Below are 26,663 nucleotides of genomic sequence, written 5' to 3'. Positions count from 1 at the left end.
TGGAGATTCCCCAGATGGCCCAGATGGCTTTTCTTCCCCTACATGCTTCTGCCACCCCCCAGAGCCTGAGGTGAAGGACAAGGTGACTCCCCCCTTCCCCATTCTATGAACAAGATCTGTTTGGACGGGCAGATGTTCCTGTCTTCAACATTAATGATGAGGCAGGCTAGCTGAAAGAGCACAGAGTAGGCTGCAAAGCACACAACTCTCTCCTTGAACACCTTACTGCTGCCTCCCAGCATCTGTTGCCTGAGGCAACAGCCTCACCCTACCTAATGGCAGGGATGGCCCTTCTTCCCCAACCCATAGTGAGCCCTTCACCCCAGACACCAACCTGTGCCGATTCTCCACATCACTCAACAGAACGCCATAATGCAAGCAGAAGTTGCTGTGGGGATTGTGACTGCATCTTCCGTTGCTTGGGAACCGCTTTGGACCAGGAGGCACTCTGAGAATGGCCCAAGGCGTTTAAGAACCTCAGAAGAGTCTTGCTGGAGCAGACCCAAGGACTTTCTAGCCTGGGCTGGGAAGCTTTTTCCTGATGAGCGCCTCATAACCCCAGTTGAAACCAAATCAGTCCTTTACCAAACCCAACATCATGGCTCCGTTTGGACACCTTTATGAAACTCCTCCAAGGTGAGGCAAGGTACTGTTTCAACACTAGATGGCACTCTGCTCAAAGGTATCACCAAAGCTGCTGAAACAACAGACAGATCTGGAAAGGACACAGAGACCCTGTTCAGATGACAAGCTAAGCCATGGAGGTTAAGCATTTTGAGCTAAACCTTATGGCTTAGCGTGTTGTGTGGACCATTCCTAATGGCAGCTACATAACTGGTTTAAACACGCTCATTAACAATTTGCTGCAAAACCATGGCTTAGCGTGTTGTCTGAACAGGCCCAGAAGCAACTGCAGCAGGAACTTTCTCCCAGTTCCTTGTTTGTGTGAAAATTCAAAACGGAGCTCAGTCTGTAAACAGAACAAGGAAGCATACATGCCCCTGAATCCTAAACTAAGTTCAGGACCTCGCTCATTATAGCTAATTTTTGTGAACTGCCCAGAAAGCTTCGGCTATTGGACGGTATAAAAAATGTAATAAATAAATAATAAATAAAAATAGCTCTGTGATTGGGAGAGTGTTTCCTAGAAGATGAACAGCAATAATCTCCAATCAAAATTGCCATTTTTAAGCCATGCACATGAAGGCATGATGATCCTGGATGACAGTTACAAATAAGGAAATAGAGGTATGAACCCCACACTCATTGGAGGCTGTTGGCTCAGTTGTGAGTGGGGCGGTGAATCCACTCCGGGTTTTAGTCAGAACTCTCAAGGGAACTATCTAACCCAAATCATACCCTCCGGCATCCAAAACAGTGTCCTCTACCAGATGGCATTGACTTATGCCCAGCCCAATTCTTTCTTTTATGTGCAGGGCACCCTCAAGGTGGTGCACCCACCTCAATTATAGCAAAAAAAACCACTATAGAAACAAAATAGGGAACTGGTGCTGTGCACTGCACAATAAGGTTCGGGCCACCCCAAATCACATATATCTACACATCAAGGAGAGTGTCCTGTACCTGATGGCCAAAAATAATGCATAGCCTCTTAATCTACACATTATTTCCCCATTTTACAGTAAGGCAAAAGGCCCTCCTCCAAACACCTCCTCAAAGGGGTTGGCAACAAGGGAGAGGGGCCTTCTCAGTGGTGGCCCCCACAAATGTGGAATGCTTTTGCTCCTTGTGAAACGTTTAGTCTACGGACATGGCCAGCAACTAACTTTATCCTATGCGCTGCACAAATGTGAGCTGTTGTAAAGTCAAGGGGGTGTCTCATTCAAACATTTATCAAAATAAGCTTTGTGGTATTGCTTTGGCGGCATCATGTGGGGAAACCCAGCGACAGCATGCATTAAAGCCTGGCTGGAGTCACCTTCTACTTTTTGTCATCTAAGTCGTTGTCCAGTCACCTTCAGCTTGGCCCTTGAATATAAGTCCATCCAGTGTGCAAATGTTGGAGTGCTCTGGTCAGCAGTAAGCAACATTGCTACTAGAAATATGCTTCATGTGTTGAATGGGTTCTTTAAGGTGCAATCCTATTTAGGCAGGAAAAAGTCCTACAGTTCTCAGTATTCCCCAGCATGGCTGGCTGGGGAATGATGGGGATTGTAGGACTTCTTTCTGTCTAAACATGCATTGGGTTGTGCCTTTATGCCCAAAGCATAATACAAAGTATGGTGCTTTAATGAGGTGTGTGTGTGTCTCTGATCCTGGGTCATCAATTTACCATTCACACATATCTGCTCTCTGAAGATTATGTAAATTGTGATGCAGTCATAGACTGCACACAACAATGAGTCTACCCACACATTATGATCAACGACTGAGGCCCTCCTCCAAGGAAAGGAAAGGAACCTCTCCTGCAAGTACTGAGTCATTACTGACTCTTGGAGTCAGTAACTCTTTTGCGGACGTTTTCTTGGCAGGCCTTATAGCGGAGTGGTTTGCCGTTGCCTTCCCCGGCCATTATTACCTTTCCCCCAGCTAACTGGGTACTCATTTTACCGACCTCGGGAGGATGGAAGGCTGAGTCGACCCGAGCCGGCTGCCTGAAACCAGCTTCCACTGGGATCGAACTCAGGCCGTGGGGAGAGTTTCAGCTGCAGAAACTGCTGCTTTACTGTTCTGCTCCACACGAGGCTCTCAAAGGGCATTTCAGAGGATGGCAACAAGGGAGAGGGGCCTTCTCAGTTGTGGCCCCCACAAATGTGGAATGCTCTCCTCAGTGAGGTCCATCTGGTGCTAACATTGTCGTCTATTTGGTACCAGTTTAAGACTTTACTCCTTGCATTTGATGGTGCTTCTTGATCTAATTATTTTACTGGGTCTTAGTTGTTTTTAGTTGTTTTATTTATTTATTTATTTCATTTTTATATCGCCCAATAGCTGAAGCTCTCTGGGCAGTTCACAACCATTCACAAGATAAAAATATAGCATAAAAATTTTAATGTGCACAATTTAAAAACAATTTAAACAGCTGAAAACAATTTTCAATAAAATACTAGACTTGTTCAAACAGCTGGCATCAATATTTACCGGGTTTAAATATTCGTATGGTTTTAACCCTTGCTGCAAGATGCCTTGAGTCTTTTTTTTAAAGAGAAAAGCGTCTAATACATTTAATAAGCAAAATAAAATGAAACAATGTTCAATTCTGGCTGGCATGTTATTGTAGTTGTCAGTTCTAAGTACTTTAGGAACACATTGATAAGTGTGGCTATTTGGTTTGGTTATTCAGTGTTTCTCCCTTGCTTTTTCATTTCCATGCTTTCTGAGGGATGTGTGTGTCTTTTGCAGTTCTGGTAGATGGGGTGTTAATTTCACCTTTTACATTGATGTTGGCCTCATCTACACCAAGCAGGATATTCCACTATGAAAGCAGTATATAAAAAGGCAGAAGCCACACAACTGCTTTATAGCGGTATGGAAGTGCACCGACAATCGTTAGGGCCCATTGACACATATACCATATGCCGCTTTCATACCGCTACATCCTGCTTGGTGTGGCTCCTGCCTTTTATATACTGCTTTCATAGTGCAATATCCTGCTTGGTGTAGATGAGGCCGTTGTTTATTCTTACACTGTTGTCTTCATTTTTTGGTGTTTACTTAATAGTCCTGTGTAGTCCAATAACCCTTTAAATTTGCATTTTGCTTTCCCATGCCAAAATGGAGTGTTCACAGTTTCTGAATTCTTTATTTGCATTCAGTTAAATTTAAAGGCAAACACACAGAACACATGTTTTTCTCTGCAATTTTTTTGTTAACATACTTGCCTATTCATTCCACGACTCTAATTTTATTTATTTATTTATTTAAAAATTGGTCACTTTTAAGGGTAAAACTATCTCAAGCTGGTGTACAGGCATTAAAATAATCCATAAAGTATACAAATAGGAAATAAATATACAATAAAATATTATAAAACACTATAAAAACAGATCACAAAAATAAAACCTGCAGCCCACAGATTATGGGAAAGCAAAATAAGGGGATTCTGAGTGTTCCTGAAGACCTGCAAAGAAGGGCCCTGAGAAACATCAGATCAAAGTTGATCCTAGGGGTGTGGGGCCACCACTAAGAAGACCCCCTCCCTTGTACTCACCAGCACGTGACCTTGGCACTAGGCAAGTGAAAAGGGCTTCTGCTGTTGACCTCAGAAAGTGGGCAAGCTAGTTTGGGAAATGGCAGTCTTTCAAGTAATTTGAGCCCAAACCATTCAAGGCTTTAAAGGTTAAATCCAGGACTTTAAATTAGTCTCAAAATGCACTGCCAATTAGTGCACTTGGTGCAGTATTGGGGGTCACATGATCAGACATCTCACCAATATCCAGGCAGCTGTATTCCACACCAACTGAAGTTTCCTAAACGTCTTCAAGGGCAGCCCAAGGTAGAACACATTACAGCCGTCTATCCTGAATGTCACCAGAGCATGAGTGATCCACTTGTGCTTGAATTGTAACATGCTTGAATATAGCTCCCCTTTCACGTTCATTTAAAATGATTTTAAACATTGGGAATGGCCCCAAACTTTTCTGTAGATGTCCAATTCCTTATTTGTAAGTAGCAAATGGACCCAGCTTCGCATGGGTCGGAATAGCTTTTAGTTTGATGCAATAAAGCCTACAGGCAAACTTACACAGCTGTCAGAGTTGGACACATTGTGCCTGCCATGCCTGAGTGAAGCCACCCTTAGGCACTGCCCCTGTCTGGTGTACCCCTGAGGGAGGGGATCTTTACACTCCATTCCCCCTGGGGGAAGGGTGACCCACAGCATGGGGCAGGTGTATAACTCATCCCCCGGCTTCAAACTATGCACTTGCTAGGAAATCTATGCACTTGTTAGGGAAGTCTGTCACCTAGTGAATGAAGATGTTACTGCAGGCTTCAAGGACATAGACGCATTTAAATTAATTAAAACAAATGAATTAACCCCAAGGTTCATATTCTTACCATTCCCATATTATACCTGCCAAATTTCCACTGTCTTGATGGTATGGCGCTGAAGGACAGACGGAGAGACACAGACGGAGAGAAGATTGAGGGGAGACACGTAGCACTCCTGAAATACTTAAAAGGAGGGCCAGGATCTCTTCTCGATCATCCCAGAGTGCAGCACACAGAATAATGGGCTCAAGTTACAGGAAGCCAGATTCCAGCTGGACATCAGGAAAAACTTCCTGGCTGTTAGAGCAGTATGACAATGGAACCGGTTACCTGGGGAGGTTGTGGGCTCTCCCACACTGGAGGCCTTCAAGAGGCAGCTGGACAACCCTCTGTCAGGGATGCTTTAGGGTGGATTCCGGCATTGAGCAGGGGGTTGGACTCAATGGCCTTATAGGCCCCTTCCAACTCTACTATGATTCTATGATTTTCTTTTATTATTATAGATTGTCTTCTGGATTCCACATGCATTAATATGTGTTGCACAAAAGAGAAGGCTCAGAGAAGGAACCCAATGGTTCTTTGGCTCGTCTGGACTGATGGAACGGGAACATAGGCGTGTGCAAGGGGTGTGCTGCATGTGCCTAGGCACATCCTAACGTCTCGAGCAATAAGCACTGAATTGATGGGGACATTGAGTAGGGATCCAGAGAGACGTTGAGTAGGGGACCGCTGCCTTTGAGAGAACACCATTGCTCCTGGCAGCAGGAACAAAAATGAATCGCTCTGCTGGGAGCCTCTCTGCCAGGAGTAGAGCACCAGTGGCTACAGTGTTTAATAAATAAGTGAATAGAAATAATGTCCTTTATTCAATAAAGGTTCGCCATTTAAAAAACAACAACCTGGGTGCACATGCTCATGAAATGTGCTTTGCACACTTACGAACGGGACTGCTGCTGCCACCTGTACTTTGCTCCAGACAGCCAAGTCCCAGGCATTGCTGGTTCCTCCTGCTGCATTAGGAAAATATCCCCAGGATTAACTGTCCCTAGAGAAGATAGTTGTTCTTGAGGAATACATGAGCCACTAGTTTGGAGCCCGCCTCGACTAGGGCCGTGTTTTGATTGTCAACTCCAGGACCGCCTTCCATTCTGGAGAAGCGTTTGGGGGCCATGTTCCAGGGGCCAAAGGTAAAAAAGGTGTGGCCAAAACCACGAAAAACACCAGCGTCAAGCGCTTTCTGCCAATCACTGAGCCTTAGGAGAGGCTTTAATATTTTAGAAAGGGAGGCACAAAAGCCGGGAAACCCCCCCCAAATGACCAGCGGTTGGGAGAAAGGGGGTGGAGCCAGGGGAAGTGGGCGTGGCCATCAGTAGAATGCCAGGGGGGTGAATTGGGACCTAAAGTGAGCTGAGTTTGTCCCTGGGCCTTATCTAATGCACGCCTGGTCTCATGTACCTCTGACACAACCTGATCTAAACATTAGAAAGAGCATTCTGATGGTGCAAGCTGCTTGACTGTCTCCTTCGTTAGAGTTTTTAACTCTAATTAGCAGTCGGCAGAGGGTTGGACTAGAAGGCCTTGGAGGTGCGTTCCAACTCTAAAACAGCTTCCTGTGCTCAGCCAGGGCCTGTGCTGCCCGTTTGGGCCTACGCCAGAGACACGAGATGAGGCCTGACTCCACCCTGCTGTACTGCCAAGGCTGGATCATAACTCAGAAGTTGGACAAAGAGTGGGGTAAATCCATGCAACAAGGTCGAGAGCAGGCCAAGAGTAAAACACACGGTGGTACCACTCAGAAAAAAGGGTGGTGGAAATAGTGAGATCCTAGGTGAAGACACACTGGCTGCGTTCTGACAACACAAAAGTCAATGGCGGGTTAATAGTCAACTTCATGGTTGATTACTGAGGGGGTACTCCCCATGCAACATGATTATAATCAACCTTGGTGTGGATTAAGAACAGCGTTGAGTTGGCTGTTAGTCAACCGTGGGTTTGAGTGACACATCCTCCCCTCTCTCTCCACCACAGTCCTCCCACTGGTATCCCATCAGCCATTGCGAGTTCTGCCGGCTGGACTAGAGCAGCAGCCACCACTTTGGTTACTCTTGCCAGGGGACTCTGTAGTCCTGAAAAAAACCCAACTGTGTGTGACGAAATAGTCACACGGCACAATAACCAACAGTTGTTTAAATAATCAACTCTGCACAGAGTTGGTGATTTTGGCCAAATAACCAGCCATGGTGTGAAAAAGTCCCGACGGATGACACAATAATCCACTGTTGACTATTTAACCCACCATTCGTTATTGTGTTGTCTGAACCCAGTCAGCCAAAACACAGTGAAGCAATCCAGAAGGAAGTGTCATCCCGAAAGCAGGAGCTTCAGCAGGAGACAGCACCACAACAGCATTCTTTTCCTCTTCCTTTCCCATCCTTTTTTTTCTCACGGGTCATGTCTTTTTAGATTGTAAGCCTGTGGGCAGGGACTGCCTTGCTTCATTTATTGCCTGTAAGCCAGTCCAGAAGAGCCTGGGATCTGAAAGACGTGTGTTGTTTCAGCAGCTACTAGACCTTGACTGGGGGCGTACAGTATATTGGGATAGCAACCTGGTACCCCCGCCCCATTTGGTGGCCTACACCTCCCGTAAGGCCCTATCAGAATGGCCAATTACTAGGAATCATGGGGGGGGGGTTGTTAGTTCAAAACACCCAGAGTAAACCAGGGTGCTTGCTCCTCCTGGCTTCTATAGGTTGGTCTCCTGGACTCTGCTGGATTCCACTGGCAAGCTCTTCACCCTGCTCTCCAAGGGCCTTCTGCTCCCAAGGATCCCCCTACTCACAAGTAGCTCTCTTCCACTGAGCTTCCAGGTGTGTGCTCCTTTGCCTGGTCACCGCCCGAGCCTGCACTTTATGGCATCTAGGCTTTCTGGTTCAGGAGGTGGTTCAGCCTCTGACTCAGAGAAAAAGTATTTGGCCTTCATTTCGATAAACAAACAAACAAACAAACACCCAAGCAATTTACCTCCGGCAGGGGTAAGGAATGTGTGGCCCTCTAGGTGTTGTTGGACTGCAACTCCCATCAGCTCTAGAGTGAGGAAAGATAGGACTTGCAGTCCAGTGACATCTGGAGGCCACCCACGCACCTTCCCCATCCCCAGACTAAGGATTTCTGGTGAAGCCTCTGGCCCTTGGCCTCTGAGGAACAGACCTTTCCGGTTCCCTTTCAGGATCCCCAAAAGGAGACATGGCAAAGCTGCTTGGGCACCCTTGCGCAAATCCTCCCTAGGGATCCTGGCCCTGCTCGCGGTGTCCAACCTGGGCTCACCACAAACAGGTTGGTCTCGAAACAGGAGGCGTCAGCGCAGCAGCCCAAGCGCAGCTGTGCTCAGGCAGAATCACAGAATAGCAGAGTTGGAAGGGGCCTACAAGGCCATCGAGTCCAACCCCCTGCTCAATGCAGGAATCCACCCTAAAGCATCCCTGACAGATGGTTGTCCAGCTGCCTCTTGAAGGCCTCTAGTGTGGGAGAGCCCACAACCTCCCTAGGTCACGGGTTCCATTGTCGTACTGCTCTAACAGTCAGGAAGTTTTTCCTGATGTCCAGCCGGAATCTGGCTTCCTTTAACTTGAGCCCGTTATTCCGTGTCCTGCACTCTGGGAGGATCGAGAAGAGATCCTGGCCCTCCTCTGTGGGACAACCTTTTAAGTATTTGAAGAGTGCTATCATGTCTCCCCTCCATCTTCTCTTCTCCAGGCTAAACATGCCCAGTTCTTTCAGCCTCTCTTCTGAAGCTCAGCGCAGTCTCCTGAGCCCAGCTGCACCCAGGCGGAAGCCCAGCTGGGCACAGCCGCCGCACATCATCCCCTACCAGGTAAGGCTTAGGCAACCACAGATGGTCTCCGTAGCTGCCTCTGGCTGTGGTGGAACGACCGGTGATAACAGGAGGCGGCCAGCAGGAGGTGCTGTTGCAATGCTGAAAAACTGGGGTGCCGGACACACGCGCGCGCACACACACACGCACACGCACACACCCCAGCCAGCCCTTCACATCCTCTGCTCGCACAATCCGCCAGCATAGGACAATAACAAACAACGGATGGGATGTTGAGCCGTGAGCTGCCACCACCTTCTCTCACGGCCTCTGGAAATCGCAGATCTTGAAGAGGAGGAGAAGGAGGAGAAGGAGGAGAACGAGGGAGAGGACGACGATCCATCCAGCCACACCGGCTCTCCCGCTCCCTTCCTTTGCACCTCTGCCAGGTTGCCCGACCGTAGGGAGAACCCAGGGAAGCATCCCCGAGTCTGGGAAAAATGGAGTAAGTATATATGTATGTATATTGATATGTGCTTGTTTATCGCACCCCCCTCACCCCCACCCCTCCTTTCAAGTCTGATTTTGTCTCTAACTCGTGCATTTCTGGGCTGAATCTTTCCGGGTTGTGATTTCATCTTCTGCACGGTGGCATCTGGGCTGTCGCTCAGTTCCAGAATTTGTGGTCCATTTGGGGGGGGGGGGGGAGCGTGGGAGATTCGGGGTTTGCCATTATGGATTTGCTCTCACCCCACCCTCAGCATCCTGGGCACGGGATCCAAAGGACAACACCCACCCCCCCGTCAGAGGTCTGCGCACCCCTGATGGCAGAGAGACGAGGAGGGCTGGTCCATTGCCCCTCTTAGCGCGTGGGCAGTCCATCACTCTGAGTGTGTATGTGTGTGTGTGTGTGTGGTTCTCAATCTCTTTCCTTTTTGTTACCTGTTGTGCGAGCTCTGGTGTGTGTTTTTGCGTGATGCTGCGTGTCTGCCTCCACCCATCCTCCCCCCTCCCTCCTCCTCCCCCTTGCAGTGACTCAGGCGATTCTGAGAGGCAGTATAGATGGCTTCAGCCCACCCACCCTCCTTTCCTTCCATCCAACACTGGTTTTCTTCCCCCCCTCCCACAACCTGTCCTGGGGCATAGGAGAGGACTGTCTTCCGGGGTGGGGTACGGTAGGCCTGGCCTGCCATATCCAAACCCTTCCTCTTGGAGAGTGAGACACCTCCGCCCCCCCCCACAAATCCCCATAAAAGCGTTGCCTGCCAGGGGTCTTAACAAAAATGATCCATTTCAAAACGTCTTGATGCAGAAGCCCCAGGCAAGCAAACACACACACACAACCTTCTAGAAGGAAACGGTCCTATAAGCATTGGATTGGTAAAAACAACACACAAAAACAAGCGATTGGTTGGATTAAAGGGAAAGCGTCCAATTTGGGCCCTCCAGGATGTCTGTGCCGAGCGAACACAAAGCTGTGGTGTGATGTGTTTTTTCATACCTTCGTCTTTCATTTGCTATTAACAAAGAGAAACACACTCCCCTGCTTCTGCCCCCCCCCTCCTGCCGACTTTTGCCAGGACGTCTTCCAGTTGGTGCCCTTCCAGCTGCTGCACAGGACCACGAAGTTGGCAGACCAGCTCAGAGTGTCCTTTAGTCTAGCTTGAAACCTTCCCCAATGTGGGTACTAAAAAGGGATTAAAAGGGGAAATTGGTGTTTCACCTAGCTAACAACTCCCTGCTGCTGACAGGGGAATGAAAAACTGTGCGTTCTCCAAGTAGCCTCCATTAGGAATTGCTGGCGCCGGGCAGAATCTCTCGGGAGGGCTACCCGAGTGAGCTGTGTTAACATCAGCATGTGCCAGATAGCAGGATTACCTTTCAACCACTATTAGCTTCGGCTCCTTCCCCTCTGCTGTTTGAATGTTTGTGAACATTCTGTAACATAACTAGAGTGCATCCAGGGCTCAGTTCGGAAACTTGTTTTACATTTAAATTATCCCTGCTCCAGGACAATACAAAATCAGGATAATAATTCATTTGTATGAATTATTTAAACTGGCCCTTTAAAAAAAAAAAAAAGGTAGGAAAGCTATGTGAATTTCGTTCAATCAAAGACAGAGTTCCTGCAGTTACCAGCACTGGAGGTTCCAAACACTGCAGCCGGATTTTAGGTCAGTGTTTTTATCTTTTGTGGAGTTGATCTGATTTGCTGGAAAGCAGATAAGCAAAATTGCTCATTCTCCATGCTTTAATTTAGGTACTTTCTCTCTCTCTCTTACATTTGGACCACCAATCGTAAATGTTCTGAAAGATTATCCCAAGCCAGCTTTGATTTTGGTTCTACCACTAGATCTACAGGCCACAAAGTTCTCCAGACCTCAGATATGGCTTCTCCTGTTGTCTAGTGATTATTGGTTCTTTAATATTGCGCCACCACAATCTGAAACAAACACAATCTGAAACAAACACTCGGTCCCTGCCCCAAGGGCCTTCCAATCTAGATTTTAGTATGCAGGCAGGTGGATCACACCTGGAGGTTGATCTCCACAGAAACAAACCAGACACATCTCTATTTAACTTGCTGTTCCAACCCGAACCCCCATTTCTGTGGGATGAGGCTTGTGTAGATTTTTTTTTTAAAAAAAGCAAACTTAGATGCCATTCTTCTATGGCTTTAAAAGGGGGTGGTAGATAAATTCCTGGAGGCGAAGGCTGTTCATGGCTACTGACCCTGATGGTTGTCTGCTATCTCCAGTATTCGAGGCTGAAACCTGTGTGCACCAGTTGCAGGGGAACATGGGCGGGAGGGCGCTGTTGCACCATGTCCTGCTTGTGCATCCCTGGCCGATGGCTGGTTGGCCATGGTGTGAACAGAGTGCTGGACTAGATGGACCCTTGGTCTGATCCAGCATCAGGGCACTTCTGAGGTTCTTATGTTCTAACTCACTCTCAGGTAGGATTGCGTAGACTGTGAAGGCACTTTAGTCACTTCTGTCAAAATGAACAGCTTTCTATTAATTATGATAATACCAGGATAATGGTGTTTGGTAAATCTATTTATGTTTATAACTGGAAAATGGATGGGAATAATTTAGAAGAAGTTCCTTCTTTTAAGTATCTTGGGGTCATATTCCAGCAATTAGGGATGTGGTCCCTTCAAATACGAATGAATGCTTTGCTGGCCAATAAAATACTCAATGGGCTGTTACGTTTTCATCATACTAAAGGGGGGTAAATTAGTGCAAACAGCTTTAGAATTATATCGGGTTAGGGTTCTGCCACAATTACTTTATAGGACCCCATTGTGGGCACTAGCCAAATTAGATCCAATAGAAAGAGCCCAAAACAAATTCCTGTGTAGGTTTCTCTCTGTCCCAGTTTCTACTAAATTGGCAACAATCCGTACTGAATTGGGACTGATGTCAATAAAAGCTGAAGCCTTTAAATTAGCTTTGTTTTTTGGATTAAAAGTGATATTTAAATCCAGATGCTGGCTACTCAAGGGGACTTATTCTCCTTGCTGTTAGGATACATGCTGACAGAGACCTCTGTCATGCTGATACGCCTGTGTGTGTCCACTATGGCTTAATCTGAGCATGCCCTAGAACTCAGTCCCAGCGTACAGAAAGCTTCAAGACGCTAGGTTTCCTAGATACACGCAAGCAGAGCTCCTTCCAAACCTCTGCATTTTTTGCAAGTGAGTTAAAATAAATTTGCTGAAACACAGCTGCCAAGTTAGCTCAGAACAAAGTACATTTTGCCAGACCTTAGCTCCTTTTCAGGCTGCATCCAGAGCTTGCTAGATTAAAATACCCGGAGCTGATTGATCAAAACAAAATTCCTTCTAAATAGGAGGGGTTTTTATCTATTGGAAAACAGCTCTGGAGATGTTTTAGTGCATTGTATTTATTTGTTTATTTAAAGAGTGTATAAGCTGCTTTTCTATTAAAATAATGTTCAGTTGATGATAATATTCAGTGATGGCTGAAAAGCACAGCAAAGAAAGAAAGAAAGAATCATAGAATCATGGAAGGGGCCTATAAGGCCATTGAGTCCAAACCCCCCCCCCCCACCGCTCAGTGCAGGAATCCACCTTAAAGCATCCCTGACAGATGATTGTCCAGCTGCCGCTTAAAGGCCTCCAGTGTGGGAGAGCCCACCACCTCCCTAGGTCACTAGTTCCATTGTTGTACTGCTCTAACAGTCAGGAAGTTTTTCCTGATGTCCAGCCGGAATCTGGCTTCCTGTAACTTGAGCCCCTTATTCTGAGTCCTGCACTCTGGGATGATCGAAGAGAAAGAAACAGAAAATAAAGAATTATTTGCCTCCATTGCTATGACAGAGCTTCACAGAAAACTTCTTCTTTCCCTGTATTACCCACCTACTCACCTGCCCACCTGTTTGCTTTCAGACCACAAGCACACCTTTTTGTGTTGCAAGTAACTTGCCCAGACATATTTGCAAAGTTTGACTCCAGGATAGAGATGGCTCCTGTTTGTTGCCACAGGATGGAGTGATGGGCCCTGGATTACGTGGCTTGAAAAGTTAATTTGGCAAATTTGTGGACGTGGAACAGGGGTCTGTCGGAAGCTCTTAGACACGACACAGCTATGGTACGTCCGGGTACAGAAGGAGCCTATCTCTGAATACGAGATGTACTCTAAAGGGAAGAGCTGTAGTCTTCCTGCCTGGCTTGTGGACTTCTCATTGGGCTACCTGGCTAGAAACCTCCTGGCTGGATCTACACTACTGCTTTAAAGCACTTTAAAGCACTTTATAACAGTTTTGACAACTGTATGTGGCGTGTGTCCTGGGCCACAAGAGTTGTCAAAACTATTATAAAGCGCTTTAGAGCACTTTAAAGCAGTAGTGTTGGACTACAGAAGTGCCCACGCCCCGGATCTCTTTCCCACAGCCTTGAGTGTCCTTTGGAGCTAATGGAATGTTTTTCTAAGTTCTATTGCCAACAGGGGCGGTGTGTTGGGGGGATGACTTTCAGAGGGAGATTGTGCTGCTTGGGAGGAATGAGTCGACGGTGATCTGGAGTGGAAGGTGCGAAGTGATGGAAGCGTTTGTTATATTTGGAGGTGATTTGGGTGGGAAATGAATGAGCTGGCTTTGCCTTCTGTGGAATGTCAGTCAATCACAGTAATTTCTCAATGTGCATATAGAGATATAAATTAGCATATGCAGATTTTATGCAGGTTTGTGTCTTCTGGGCCTGGGCCCCGTATCTTTGAGATAATTAGCAGCGCTCTGCTGGCCTACATGGACCTTTGGTCTGATCCGATCGGGCAATTCCTTGTGCTCTATCTGCATCTGATATCCATTATAGCTTAATGGAACCTCCATGTTCTGAAGCAGTCTAACTCTGAATACCATAGGGGAGGGGGAATAAGGGTGTACATAGGGTGACCATGTGTAAAGGAGGACAGGGCTCCTGCATCTTTAACACTTGGATAGAAAAGGGAATTTCAGCAGGTGTCATTTGTTTGCATGCAGCACCTGGTGAAATCCCCTCTTCATCACAACCGTTAAAGCTGTAGGAGCCCTGCCCTCTTTTGTATCTGGTCAAGAGGGCAGGGCTCCTGCAGCTTTAGCGGTTGTGATGAAGAGGGGATTTCACCAGGTGCTGCCTTCATACAAATGGCAGGAGTGAAAGGCAGGCTCTCCTGTGACTAGCCCTATGATCTGCCTGGCTTTATCCTCCTCAAAGACCAAAGGTGGCTGCCCGCTTTTCCCCCAAACATCTCCCCTATCAAATAAATACCTAGTGTATTATTTAGGTTTAATTGGCAAGTTGGCCAAACTTGGATGCAAAGCTGAGGGACAGCGGATGCCCAAAGCCTCCTCCCTTTGCCTCTCCTCCCACTCTCATGGGGCCGTCCGATGCTATTTTGGGGGAAATGAAGCAAAGATAAGGTAAACAGCGTGCACAAGAGAGGTGCATCAACAGAGAGATGTTGCTGTCCTGTCCGTCACCCCCACTCCCACCCCGAGATGCTGTTTTAGTCCTGTACTGAGTTGGACCATCAGTACATCTAGGCCGGTGTTCTTTCCTGTGCCTCTAACAGCAGCCTGGGCGTCAGCAAATCAGCTTGCAAAGCCGCTGAGAAAGACACAGGAGCAGGAGGGTACTAAACTAGTTGGCAATTCTGCTCCTCCACCAGCAGGCAAGGAGAAGAAGTAGAAAATGGAGCATTGATGCATCTGTGAGCTGCTGCCTGCCACTCAAGCATCCATGCATTGAGCAGGAGGTTGGACTCGATGGCCTTATAGGCCTCTTCCAACTCTGCTATTCTATGATTCCATGTACAGGGGCAGTTCATCTCTGGCTGCCCAATGCTGAGGACAGGGAGCAGGGGATGGCTATAGACTTCCTTCCCTGCTTGTAGAATTCCTGGAGCCAGGAGGTTGGTGTCTGCGGGAAACGGGAAAGTGGCCTTCATGGGACTTGTAACCTGATCAAGTATTTATGCCCCTGGTAGTATAAGCTGGGTTTCCCCAACCTGGTGCCTTCTGGATGTGTCGGACTGCAAACCCCATCATGGGGATGATGGCATTTACAGTTCAGCACCAGATTGGGGATGGCTGCAATAAGCCATGGCAGTGAAATGGAGCCTCCTTATTCCACTGGAGTATACTTCTGGATATCAGATGTTGGAGGAGGGGGGGGGTGCAGCCCACAAGAGGGGGAGAGCTGGGCCCTTCGGAGCTTTAACTTCCGTGCACCGCTTCAGGCAGGAAGGTCTTGCGCGGGCGAAGCGGCTGAGAAAAACACCCTGCTTCAGGGCATCCTGGATGCTTCTGGTTGTGGGAAGCAGGATGCTGGTTGGGATAAATGCTGCATCTCGGCCTCACTGCAGCCTCTGATGTTGTTCTCCACGGTGTGCTGACGTCAGGATGATCAGGGGTTGAGAGCTCAGTGCTGACTTCTAACAAATCAGACGGGCAAGTCATGACAGACATTGAGCTGTTGTTGTTGTTGTTGTTGTTGTACCTGGTCCTTTGTCACTTTTTAATGCAAAATCATCATCAACATCGCATGTTGCTTACAATCTAAATTTTTACAGTCGGGAAGGCAAAGCCCAGCCTCTGAACAAAGGCAGCTGTGGTGTGATTTGATTTCAGGAGCGTCGTGCGCCTCTGTGCCCAGCGAGGTGGGACTAAATGACCTTCCCATCCCCCTTTAACCACATGACTGTAGGAGGCTGAAAGAGAGGCCTGCCCGCCATGGCTTTGCTCTCTCCGTTGCTGATCTGGCCAGATTCCTCTGTCTCTGAGATAGTTGCTGAACCTGCAGGTTTGTGAACACAAGGTCAGCTCAGGTTACTCTGAACCCAGCCTTAGCAGTGAGGGTGCACACAACGAAGGTGTCCACCAGGCTTCCCTAACCCAGGACCCTCCAGATCTTTTGTACTACAACTCCCATCATCCCCAGACATCCAACTGGGGGGATGGGAATTGCAGTCAAAAATGCCTGGACAGTGCCCAGTAATTGCACATCCTTGTTGTCTACACCCTCACTGCTAAGACTGGCTTCAGAGTTTTTTAAAAAATATCCCACTCCTTTCATTTTGCAAACATTTCTTAATTCCACCCGGCATTGAGAGCTGCACACAGAGTTCCATCCAATTGTGTCCTCTCAAGAGCCCTGCGAGGTAGGCCAGGCTAAGGGAAAGTGTCATGCCAAGAGGCATTTCCAGTACAATCCTTGACTTCTGGGGCCTGGTGAGACCTCAGAGGAGGAAGTGGGTCTGTGTTCGACAGCCTCCCTCCCTGATGTGTTAAAGCCCTACAGCCTAAGAGAGAATTTGGGTAGCGGATGTAGAAATCACTTGCAGGTATTATGGGCCTTGTAGCCCTGCCCTTCTTTCTTTAAGCACACCCTTATCTCGGCAAACTCCGCCTCTCTGTGGCCACGCCCCACTTTTAAAATGAGAAATTGATATGAAGGAGTAAGGGGGGAAATCCTCTAAGCATGTGCAGAGTGCAGCCCATTACCACCACTCAGCAACTGCAGCCTGTCAATTTCAGTTTCTTCCTGTCTTTCACTTTTTCAATCTTATGTTCAATTTTTGAGCACATTTCTCGTAATTCATGCATTTTTTTTACCACATTTTTGCTTAATATGCACTTTTTTGGAAGCATTTTTCCTAATATACTTTTTTTTAAAGTTTATTTTCACGAATTTTTTTTGTGTGGACTTTCTCCCAATATATGCATTTTTTTAAAAGGGAAGAAAAAAAAGGAGAACTCCATTGCAACAATTTTGAAGGATAACTGTGTTTCATTTCATGCATTGGTGCAAAAGTGCAGAGTTCAGTAAGCTTGTATTAAAATGCAAAATGAACAAATTTCTCCCACCTATTTCTCCCACCCTTCCCTCTCTACCTTGGAAGTATTTTGTGAATGCAATTCTATTTCTTTTCTTTTTAAAGAATGTTTAAAGCATATATAGTAATAATCCCTGCTTAAGCCATATGCAAAGGCTCCATGCCTGGTGGTATCTGCCAGCTTTCACAACTTGAACCCATCCCAATTATCTCGGACCCCACCTCCTACGCACATGAGGCACATCATCCCCCCCAACCTGGTGCCCTCCAGATGTTTTGAACTAAAATTCCCAGCATTCCTGACCATCGGACATTCTGGCTGGGGTTGATGATAGTTGAAGTTCAAAACATCTGTCTGGAGGGTATCCAGTTGGGGAAAGCTGGTATATATTATAAAGTATGGCTCCCCCCCCCTCGCAGTAACTCAGGGATGTGGAACATGTAGCTCTCCAGATGTTTATTTACTATATTTATTTATTTATTTAGAATATTTATATACTGCTCTCCATTGAAAAATTTTGGAGCGGTGTACAAGGTAAAATGAAAATAAAAACAGAATAAAACAGGTAAAACAAAATTTAAAAAGAAGCAAAAAGAGAAATCCAAGGCTGCATGTTAAAGAAAGGCTTCTTGGAATAAAGATGTTTTCAGGAGGCGCCGAAAGGAGTACAAGGTTGGAGCCTGTCTGACCTCCAGAGGCAGGTAGTTCCACAGGAGGGGGGCCACCACGCTGAAGGCTCTTCCCCTGGTGGATTCCAATCGGAGGATGGATCTGGGTGGAACCACCAGGAGCAGGCCCTTGGATGACCTCAGTGACCGGGCAGGTTGGGAAGGGAGAAGACAGAGCTCTCTCAGGTATCCTGGTCCCAAGTTGTTTAGGGCTTTGTACACAAGTACAAGAACCTTCAACCTGGCCCGGTAGTGAATAGGCAGCCAGTGCAGTTCCGTCAGCAGAGGAGTTCCATGCTGGAAAGGGGCAGCTCCAGACAACAGCCGAGCTGCAGCGTTCTGCACTAGCTCCAGCTTCCGGAGCAGCTTCAAGGGCAGCCCCACATAGAGCGCGTTGCAGTAATCCAATCTTGAGGTTACCAATGCCTGTACCACCGTGGTCAAGCTATCCCTGTCCAGGAGAGGCCGTAGTTGGCGAACCAACCGAAGATGGTAAAAGGCACTCCGAGCCGTGGCGGCTACTTGAGCCTCCAACGACAGAAATGGGTCTAAGAGTACCCCCAAACTACGAACCTGTTGATGGACTGAGTTCCTCTCACCATTGGCTGTGTTTGCTAGGCCTGATGGGACCTGCAGTCCAAAATCTGGAGGGCCAAATGCTTCTCACCGTAAATGCAGACAGGGTCTCTGATCCATTACAGTTTGTCGTTCGTCCCTCCCCCCCCCCCCCATGTCGCTTTCGTTCTGGAGATAACTGGGGCTTCTTTCTTTTTTTTAAAGTACTTTTCATTACCAGCATGATTTTAAAAATGGAATTGATGCCTTCTCTGATTTTGTGATCGTTTGGTTTGGAAATTCGTTTGAACTGATTGGGTCGTCGTTAGAATTCAGACACTGGTTTGGAATGTACTGAAAAGCAGGCTGGGCTTCCTGTTTTTAAAGTGACAAGATGGAAGATGAGCTGAAACCTGTTTGCTGGCATTGGGGCATAAGTAAAGCCAGGGCTCTTAAAACTCTTTCAGCCCAATAGCCAAGTTCCATTCCGGAGAAGCTCTGGGAGATTCCATTCCATTGGGCCTAGGGCCAAAGGTAAAAAGAGCAGGAACAGAAATACTTTGGCTTCAAACAACTGAGCCTCAGAAGAAGCATTTTAGCCTTTTAGACTCAGGCAAGGTGGCGGGGAAACTGCGGAAAAGCTGGAAAACCACCAAACTGTTAATGGGGGTGGTAGGGGAGGCAGAATACAGGAGAAGGGGGCTGGCTGCCTGAAATGGCAGATGAGGCTCAATGTAAGCGAGTGTAAGGTGATGCACATGGGGCAAAAAAACACAACTTCAGGTATAACCTAATGGGATCTGACCTGGCCATGACTGAACAAGAAAGAGATCTTAGGATTGTGGTGGACAGCTCGATGAAAATGTCCACCCAGTGTGCGGCTGCTGGAAAGAAGGCAAACTCCATGTGAGGCATTATAAGAAAAGGAATTGAGAATAAAAAGGGCAGTATCGTACTGCCCTTATACAGATCTATGGTGCGACCACACTTAGAGTACTGTGTACAGTTTTGGTCACCGCACCTAAAAAAGGATATTATGGAGCTGGGAAAAGTGCAGAAAAGGGCAACGAAAATGATGAAGGGGCTGGAGCATCTCCCCTACGAGGGAAGGTGACATCAACTGGGATGGTAAGCTTGGAAAAAAAGGAGACATGACAGAAGTGTACAAAATTATGCATGGGATGGAGAATGTGGACAGGGAGACATTTTCTTCCCTCTCTCAAAATACTAGAACCTGGGGTCACCCCATGAAGCTGATTGGTGGGAGATCCAGGACAAATAAAGGAAGGACTTCTTCACACAGCGCAAAGTTAAATTACGGAACTCACTACCACAAGATGTAGCGATGGCCACCACTCGGCATGGCTTTAAAAGGGGGTTGGATCAATTTCTGGAGGCGAAGGCTATCCAGGGCTACTAGCCCTGATGGTTGTGTGCTACCTCCAGTATTCAAGACAATAAGCCTGTTTGCACCAGTTGCTGGGGAACATGGGTGGGAGGGTGCTGTTGCACCATGTCCTGCTTGTTCACGCCTGGCCAATGGCTGCTTGGCCACTGTGTGAACAGAATGCTGGACTAGATGGACCCTTGGTCTGATCCAGCAGGGCACTTCTGATGTTCTTATGAAATTCTGCCTCCATGATTGCACTCTGTGGCTATAAGGGATCCTGGTGACCATTCATCCCTGTGGCCAGATACCTCTGGTTTTGTACTGCAGACCCCACAATGCCCCACAATGCCTTTTAAAACCCACACCGCCTTGGGTTTTAAAAGGTGCGGCACAGAGAGAAGGGCTTGCTTTTGCTCAGCCAAGTTTACCCACCAAACCTTTGTCCTGCCCTCCAGATGATCTCTTTAACATCCCATTTTTGGCCGCAGCCTAGAAAATGTGTGTATGGGGGCTGGGGTGGTGGGTGGAGGCTGCTGCTGGGGATGAACATTGACCCGTCTCGCAAGTGAAAAAGAAATATAGGGCTGAGCATTGATGGCTACGTAGGGTGTCCAGGTGTCCTCCATAACGATAAAGAAAGTTCAGAAGGAAGAGCAAAAGAGGCAGAAAAGGTGGCTTCATTCAAACGCCTCCAAAAGACACACTTGTTCACCCAGGCCTTAAATGAATTAACGACGCCACTCCATTTTACTGTTCTTTTATTGTTGTTGGAAGTGTTTTAATGCTATGTTTTAATACTGAGCCAGCGTGGTGTAGTGGCTAAAGAGTTGGACTGGGAGTCGGGAGACCTGGGTTCTAGTCCCCATTCGGCCATGGAAACCCACTGGGTGACTTTGGACTCTCAGCCCAGCCTACCTCACAGGGTTGTGGTTGTGAGGATAAAATGTGGAGGAGGATTATGTACGCCGCCTTGGGTTCCTTGGCGGAAAAAAGGTGGGATATAAATGCAATGAAAAATAATAAAATAAATAAATAATAATAATGTGTTTTAACATTGTGAACCGCTGAGGGATTCTATTCTATCTAGAGGTATATATATGTTACAAATAAACGTCCAGTTCTGGGCTCCACAATTCAAGAAGGATGCAGACAAGCTGGAGTGTGTTCAGAGGAGGGCAACCAGGATGATCAGGGGTCTGGAAACAGGATGATCAGGGGTCATCCAGGATGATCAGGGGTCTGGAAACAAAGCCCTAGGAAGAGAGACTGAAACAACTGGGCATGTTTAGCCTGGAAAAGAGAAGATTGAGGGGAGACATGATAGCACTCTTCAAATACTTAAAAGATTGTCACACAGAGGAGGGTCAGGATCTCTTCTCGATCCTCCCAGAGTGCAGGACACGGAATAACGGGCTCAAGTTAAAGGAAGCCAGATTCCGGCTGGACATCAGGAAAAACTTCCTGACTGTTAGAGCAGTACGACAATGGAACCCGTGACCTAGGGAGGTTGTGGGCTCTCCCACACTAGAGGCCTTCAAGAGGCAGCTGGACAACCACCTGTCAGGGATGCTTTAGGGTGGATTCCTGCATTGAGCAGGGGGTTGGACTCGATGGCCTTGTAGGCCCCTTCCAACTCTGCTATTCTATGATTCTATGAACCTATCCATCGAGAGCACCCGGAGACCAAGGCAGGGCAATGCACACTGTTACTGGGTCACTGTCTTCCACCCTAGAGGAAGAGGGATTTATTTCTATTTAAACTGATAGGATCTATTTCTAAATTTGCATCGATGCATATCAATTAGCATATGCAAATAGTGAGCATGTTGGCATCTCCCATTTGCCCTCTTTTGGGGCAGTGCATAAGCAGCCGCCCAAGATGGACTGTTGGGCTCACCCCATAAAGCACTGAGGTGGGGACTATCAGTGGCTCTTGGCCACCTCCAACATCCCCTCTTCCTCTGGACATCAGTCTGCTGACTCCCACTTCCTGTTGCTATTATTCATTACATTTATACACCTGTCCTGCCAAGGACTTCCGAGGGGCATATACGATTCTTCCCCACCCCTTTTGATTCTCAGAACAGCCCTTTGAGGTAGTTTAGTGACTGGCCCGAGATCACCCAGTGAGCTTCCTGCCTGAGTGGGGATTTGAACCCGGGTCTCCCCAGCCCTCGGCCTCTAGCCATGATACCCCCCAGACTCTTCTGCTGTTGCCTTCATGTGGGCGTCCCAGAAATAACTGGCTGGCCACCGTTGGAAGCAGGGTACTGGGTTAAAAGGACCTTTTCGTCTGACCCTGCAGGGCTCAGTTTGTGTTAGGAGCCACTGATACACTTAACACAAGCTGAGCCCTGCAGGGTCAGACCTAAAGGTCCTTCGCTATGCTGGCCAATGGAAAGCATCAATATACAGAAGCAATTATCTGCCTCTAGTGAATAGGAGATGCTGAGGGCATATGAAGCGGGAGGAATTAACCTATCCTTCCCCAACCTGGTATCCTCCAGGTGTGTTGGACTAGGCATACGCAAGGGGTGTGCTGGGTGTGCCCAAGGGACTTTGGGAGTTGTAGTCCAACACATCTGGAAGGCATCAGGTTGGGGAAAGGCTGGCTTAGTTTGTATGCTCCGCTTGTGAGCTGGGTGCTGCTGGAGGCTGGGTGCTGGGCAAATGTAGAAAAGCGGTGATGGTTAAGCCCCTGGTAGCTGGGGGGCGGGGGCGCTGTGTTATGCTTGGTGAGTCACAAGCTGTAGTTCAGAGCTGGACTCCCTTAGAACAAGAGGACGGCCCTGCTGCACAGGACACCAAAAAGCCATCTAGTTCTGCATCCTGTTTCCTGTTTCCGTTGGGTGGACAGCCAGATGCTTTGGGGAACAGGCCTCCTTCTGTTGTTGCTTCCCCCCCCCCTTTTCTTTTCTTTTTTTAAATCCCCAGCATAGGCATGTGCACAGCACATTTCATTAGGGTATGCACTCAGGAAATTTTATTTATTTCTTAAAGGCGAACATTGGTTGAATACTCAATCATAAAGGACATTAGTTTTATTCCTTTAAAATACCGTAGACACTGATGCCTTACTCCGTGTTCAGCTTGTCTGAGCATGGGACGGCCGTTGCAAGGGAGTGTGTGTGTGGGGGGGAGAATGGGGAGACGATCCTCAAGCCCAGCACTGGTGGGGTTTTGTGGGGACACTGGCCGGAGGAGGGTCTTATAAGGCAATGTTAGCCTTCGGGTGGGGGGGGCTCCTCCTGGCCTCTTTGAAACATGGCTCCTAGCAGAGAGGGTCCCGGCACAGCAATTCTGTTTCACTCCTGCTACCAGGAGCAACGGTGTTCTCTCAGAGGCTATGGTTCTTCAGCGCGGTGGTGGGGCAGCCGGAGGGCAGCTCCCACCATTTATTCATTAATTGCCTTTTTATACCGCCCAATAGCCAAAGCACCCTGGACGGTTCGCAAAAATTAAAACCATTCAAAGAATAAAACAAACAGTATAAAAACAGGATATAAAATACAATATAAAAGTGCAACCACTACGATCTCTCTATGGATCCCTACTCAATGACACCCTCAATTTGGCACTTGTTGCTTGAGACATTAGGGTGTGCCTGGGCACACCCGGCACACCCCTTGCGCACGTCTATGATCCCCAGCAACATCTGGTACTCTGGAGGAGACTGCTTTTATGCGTGGATGGTCAGTTATTAGCCATCCTGAGTGGTAGCCATTGATAAACCTAATGGAAGGAGAGCCCTCCTGGGTCAGAACGAAGTCCTATGCATGTTTAGACGGGGGGGTGGAATGTCCTACATTTGGCAGAGGCATGCTATCTTCTGTCTAAACTATCTTCTGTCTAAACATGCATAAGGTCACATCCTTAGCCAGACAGACAGATGCCTCCAGGAATCCCACAAGCAGGGCCCCTTCCCTCTTGTTTGATCTGGTGTTCCAGGGTACACTGCCTCCGAACGTGGAGGCTTCATTTAGTTTTCATGGGGCACAGCCATTAATGCGGCTGCTCTTCTTCAATGAATCTGTCCAATATTATATATTTTCAAACCTCCTAAAGAAGCTACGATCTCTGTCCATCTCCATCTCTTGTGACAGAGGAGCCCCAGTTTTTAGCAGCACATTGACCTTGATAGGCTGGAGTGCTGGGCTGAAAACAACAGAATGAAATGTAATAGGGATAAATGCCAAGTTCTACATCTAGGAAATAGAAACCAAATGCACAGTTACAAGATGGGGGATACTTGGCTCAGCAATACTACAAACGAGAAGGATCTTGGAATTGTTGTAGATCACAAGCTGAATATGAGCCAACAGTGCAATATGGCTGCAAGAAAGGCAAATGCTATTTTGGGCTGCATTAATAGAAGTATAGCTTCCAAATCACGTGAGGTACTGGTTCCTCTCTATTCGGCCCTTGTTAGGCCTCATCTAGAGTATTGCGTCCAGTTCTGGGCTCCACAATTCAAGAAGGACGCAGACAAGCTGGAGCGTGTTCAGAGGAGGGCAACCAGGATGATCAGGGGTCTAGAAACAAAGCCCTATGAAGAGAGACTGAAAGAACTGGGCATGTTTAGCCTGGAGAAGAGAAGATGGAGGGGAGACATGAGAGCACTCTTCAAATAGTTGAGAGGTTGTCACACGGAGGAGGGCCAGGATCTCTTCTCGATCTTCCCAGAGTGCAGGACACAGAATAACGGGCTCAAGTTAAAGGAAGCCAGATTCCAGATTGACTGTTAGAGCAGTGCGACAATGGAATCAGTGACCCAGGGAGGTTGTGGGCTCTCCCACACTAGAGGCCTTCAAGAGGCAGCTGGACAACCACCTGTCGGGGATGCTTTAGGGTGGATTCCTGCATTGAGCAGGGGGTTGGACTTGATGGCCTTGTAGGCCCCTTCCAACTCTGCTATTCTATGATTGTTCAAAGGAGAAGATGAACCGTGCGAGATGGGAACAAACTGGGCCCCACATAGTCCAGTATCCCACTAACCAACCTCTGGGAAGCCCATTCCTCATCAGGGATCAGTTTTGAACTGTAGCTGGTTATAATGACTTCCCTCATAGCCTCACCCCCAGGGAGAGTCCGTAGCCACCTATATATTAGAGACCACTACATCCCCTCTTGCTAAGAGATCAGCTCCATTGGACTCCTTCTCTACCTGAACTGTTTCCATTTCAGATGGTCGTTATAAGAACTACAATATAACTTTAAGAATTGGTGCCTGAGTTTGCTTTTTTCCTCATCCCTCCCAATCTCTTTTCCTCTTGTGTCATGTCTTTTACATTGTAAACCTGAGGGCAGGGATTCTGTTATTATGAGGGTTATGGAAATTGTAATCCAACACATTTGGAGGGTGGAGTGGAGAAGGCTGAGACAGATAGATCTAGATATACTACTTTTCTATTATTTATATTCAAACAAATTAACACCGTGGTTAAAAACTCCATCATAAACACAGACAGGTGCTTCCAGAGGATGCTTTTTCTGTGCCTCGTTCATCGAATTTTACAAGAGGTCCAGATGACAACGTCTTTGCATACTGCTTAGGGTGGCCATATGGAAAGGAGGACCGGGCTCCTGTATCTTTAACAGTTGTATAAAAAGGGAATTTCAGCAGGTGTCCTTTGTATGCCTGGAGCACCTGATGAAATTCCCTCTTCATCACAACAGTTAAAGATACAGGAGCCCAGTCCTCCTTTTCATATGGTCACCCTAGACTTCTTCAGTCTTTTTTTTCTTCACTAGAAAAAAAATGTTAAGGGGAAAAAGGGGCAGAAAAGATGGAATATCTTTGGAGTGCTAGCAAAGGAGCACACTATCAACAGGAAGTAAACAACCCACTAATAAAATCCCACGAATAAGTTTATGAGACATGACTGCAATCCTTTGCATGAGTTCCTAGGCGTAAGCGCCATTGAAATCAGTGGTGCTTGCTTCTGATTTCTAAGTTTGGCTTAGAAAACACATTGTGCTTTAACGGTCTTGCATTGAGCGTGAAGTCAGAACCCCATCAAAGAAAAGGAAAATGTTGGATTCGTTCTATGCTAACTTGTCACCAACAGTAATAAAACTTGAAAGCCTCATTATCACCTCGTTCGCTTGCCAGAGCAAGGCGGAACCCGGCACACTAGCAGACGTTGTTAGCGCTCCTGCTCTGGAGAAGTCCGGGAACTGCGCTCCCCTGTTGTCCCTGTTCTGCTACACCTCCGCTCCTGACCCAAGTGTGTTATTATTGGGGGCTGTGGCGCCCTCTCCGATGCTGTGCCGCGCACCAGTTTTACTCCATGGCTCTGGCTGAAAAGGAGAGAAGGGAGCAGCACAAGCGGCCTTCACATGGCCAAGAGGGCCGGGCTGCACAGACGGGAGACGTTCGCTGGCGAAGCCACGAGGAAATGGATGCGATGAATATTTGATGAAAGAGGCTGCTTGGAAGAGGAAAGGAGGGCACAGATTTCCCAAGCCGCCTCCTCGAGACATTTTGGTGGCATCATTTCCTCTCACGGCTGAAGGATCTCCAGTTAAAATCCTTCCCCACCCCTCCAATAAAACTCCTTGACGCTTTTGTGAATGAAGACGCTCGTCTCGTTTGTGGCTGCGGCCAGGGCCCGGCCTCTCACTGCTGCCCCAGCCATAGACGGCAGCTCCTCGGGAGGAAAGGCCAATTCCTAGGGCTGCAGGCTTATTCGGGAAGCAAGGGCGGGATTTACTCCTGAGTAAACATGCTTAGGGTTGGGCAAGTGCAGCTGTTTGCTGCACCTCAGCTTCCAGATCAAAGGCAGAGGCTTTGATTTAACTTTCCAAGCAGCTGACCTCTGCAAGGAGATTTCACAGCTGACCTCTTGCAAGGCTGAAGCTTCATAAATCAGTAGGGGCACCTTGAACATCGGAGTTAAAAGGTTACAATGCTTCTCCTCAGGCCGAGGTACTGGCATTAAGAGCT

The 26,663-nt window shown here is 47.6% G+C and overlaps 1 protein-coding gene across 1 annotated transcript in view; it reads left to right on the top strand.

Annotated features, from left to right (window-relative positions):
- The first annotated feature begins 9,194 nt into the window (after window positions 1-9,194).
- PALM (paralemmin) overlaps window positions 9,195-26,663 on the top strand; it is an 83,223-nt gene continuing 65,754 nt past the window's right edge. The window contains exon 1 of the mRNA XM_063147262.1: window positions 9,195-9,269. Coding sequence (XP_063003332.1) covers window positions 9,265-9,269 — 5 coding nt within the window. The 5' untranslated portion in view covers window positions 9,195-9,264. The remainder of the gene's footprint in view (window positions 9,270-26,663) is intronic.

This window comes from Elgaria multicarinata, chromosome 23 (genome assembly GCF_023053635.1).
Source record: "Elgaria multicarinata webbii isolate HBS135686 ecotype San Diego chromosome 23, rElgMul1.1.pri, whole genome shotgun sequence".
Classification (NCBI taxonomy): Eukaryota; Metazoa; Chordata; class Lepidosauria; order Squamata; family Anguidae; genus Elgaria; species Elgaria multicarinata.
This window is presented reverse-complemented; position numbering and strand designations above follow the sequence as displayed.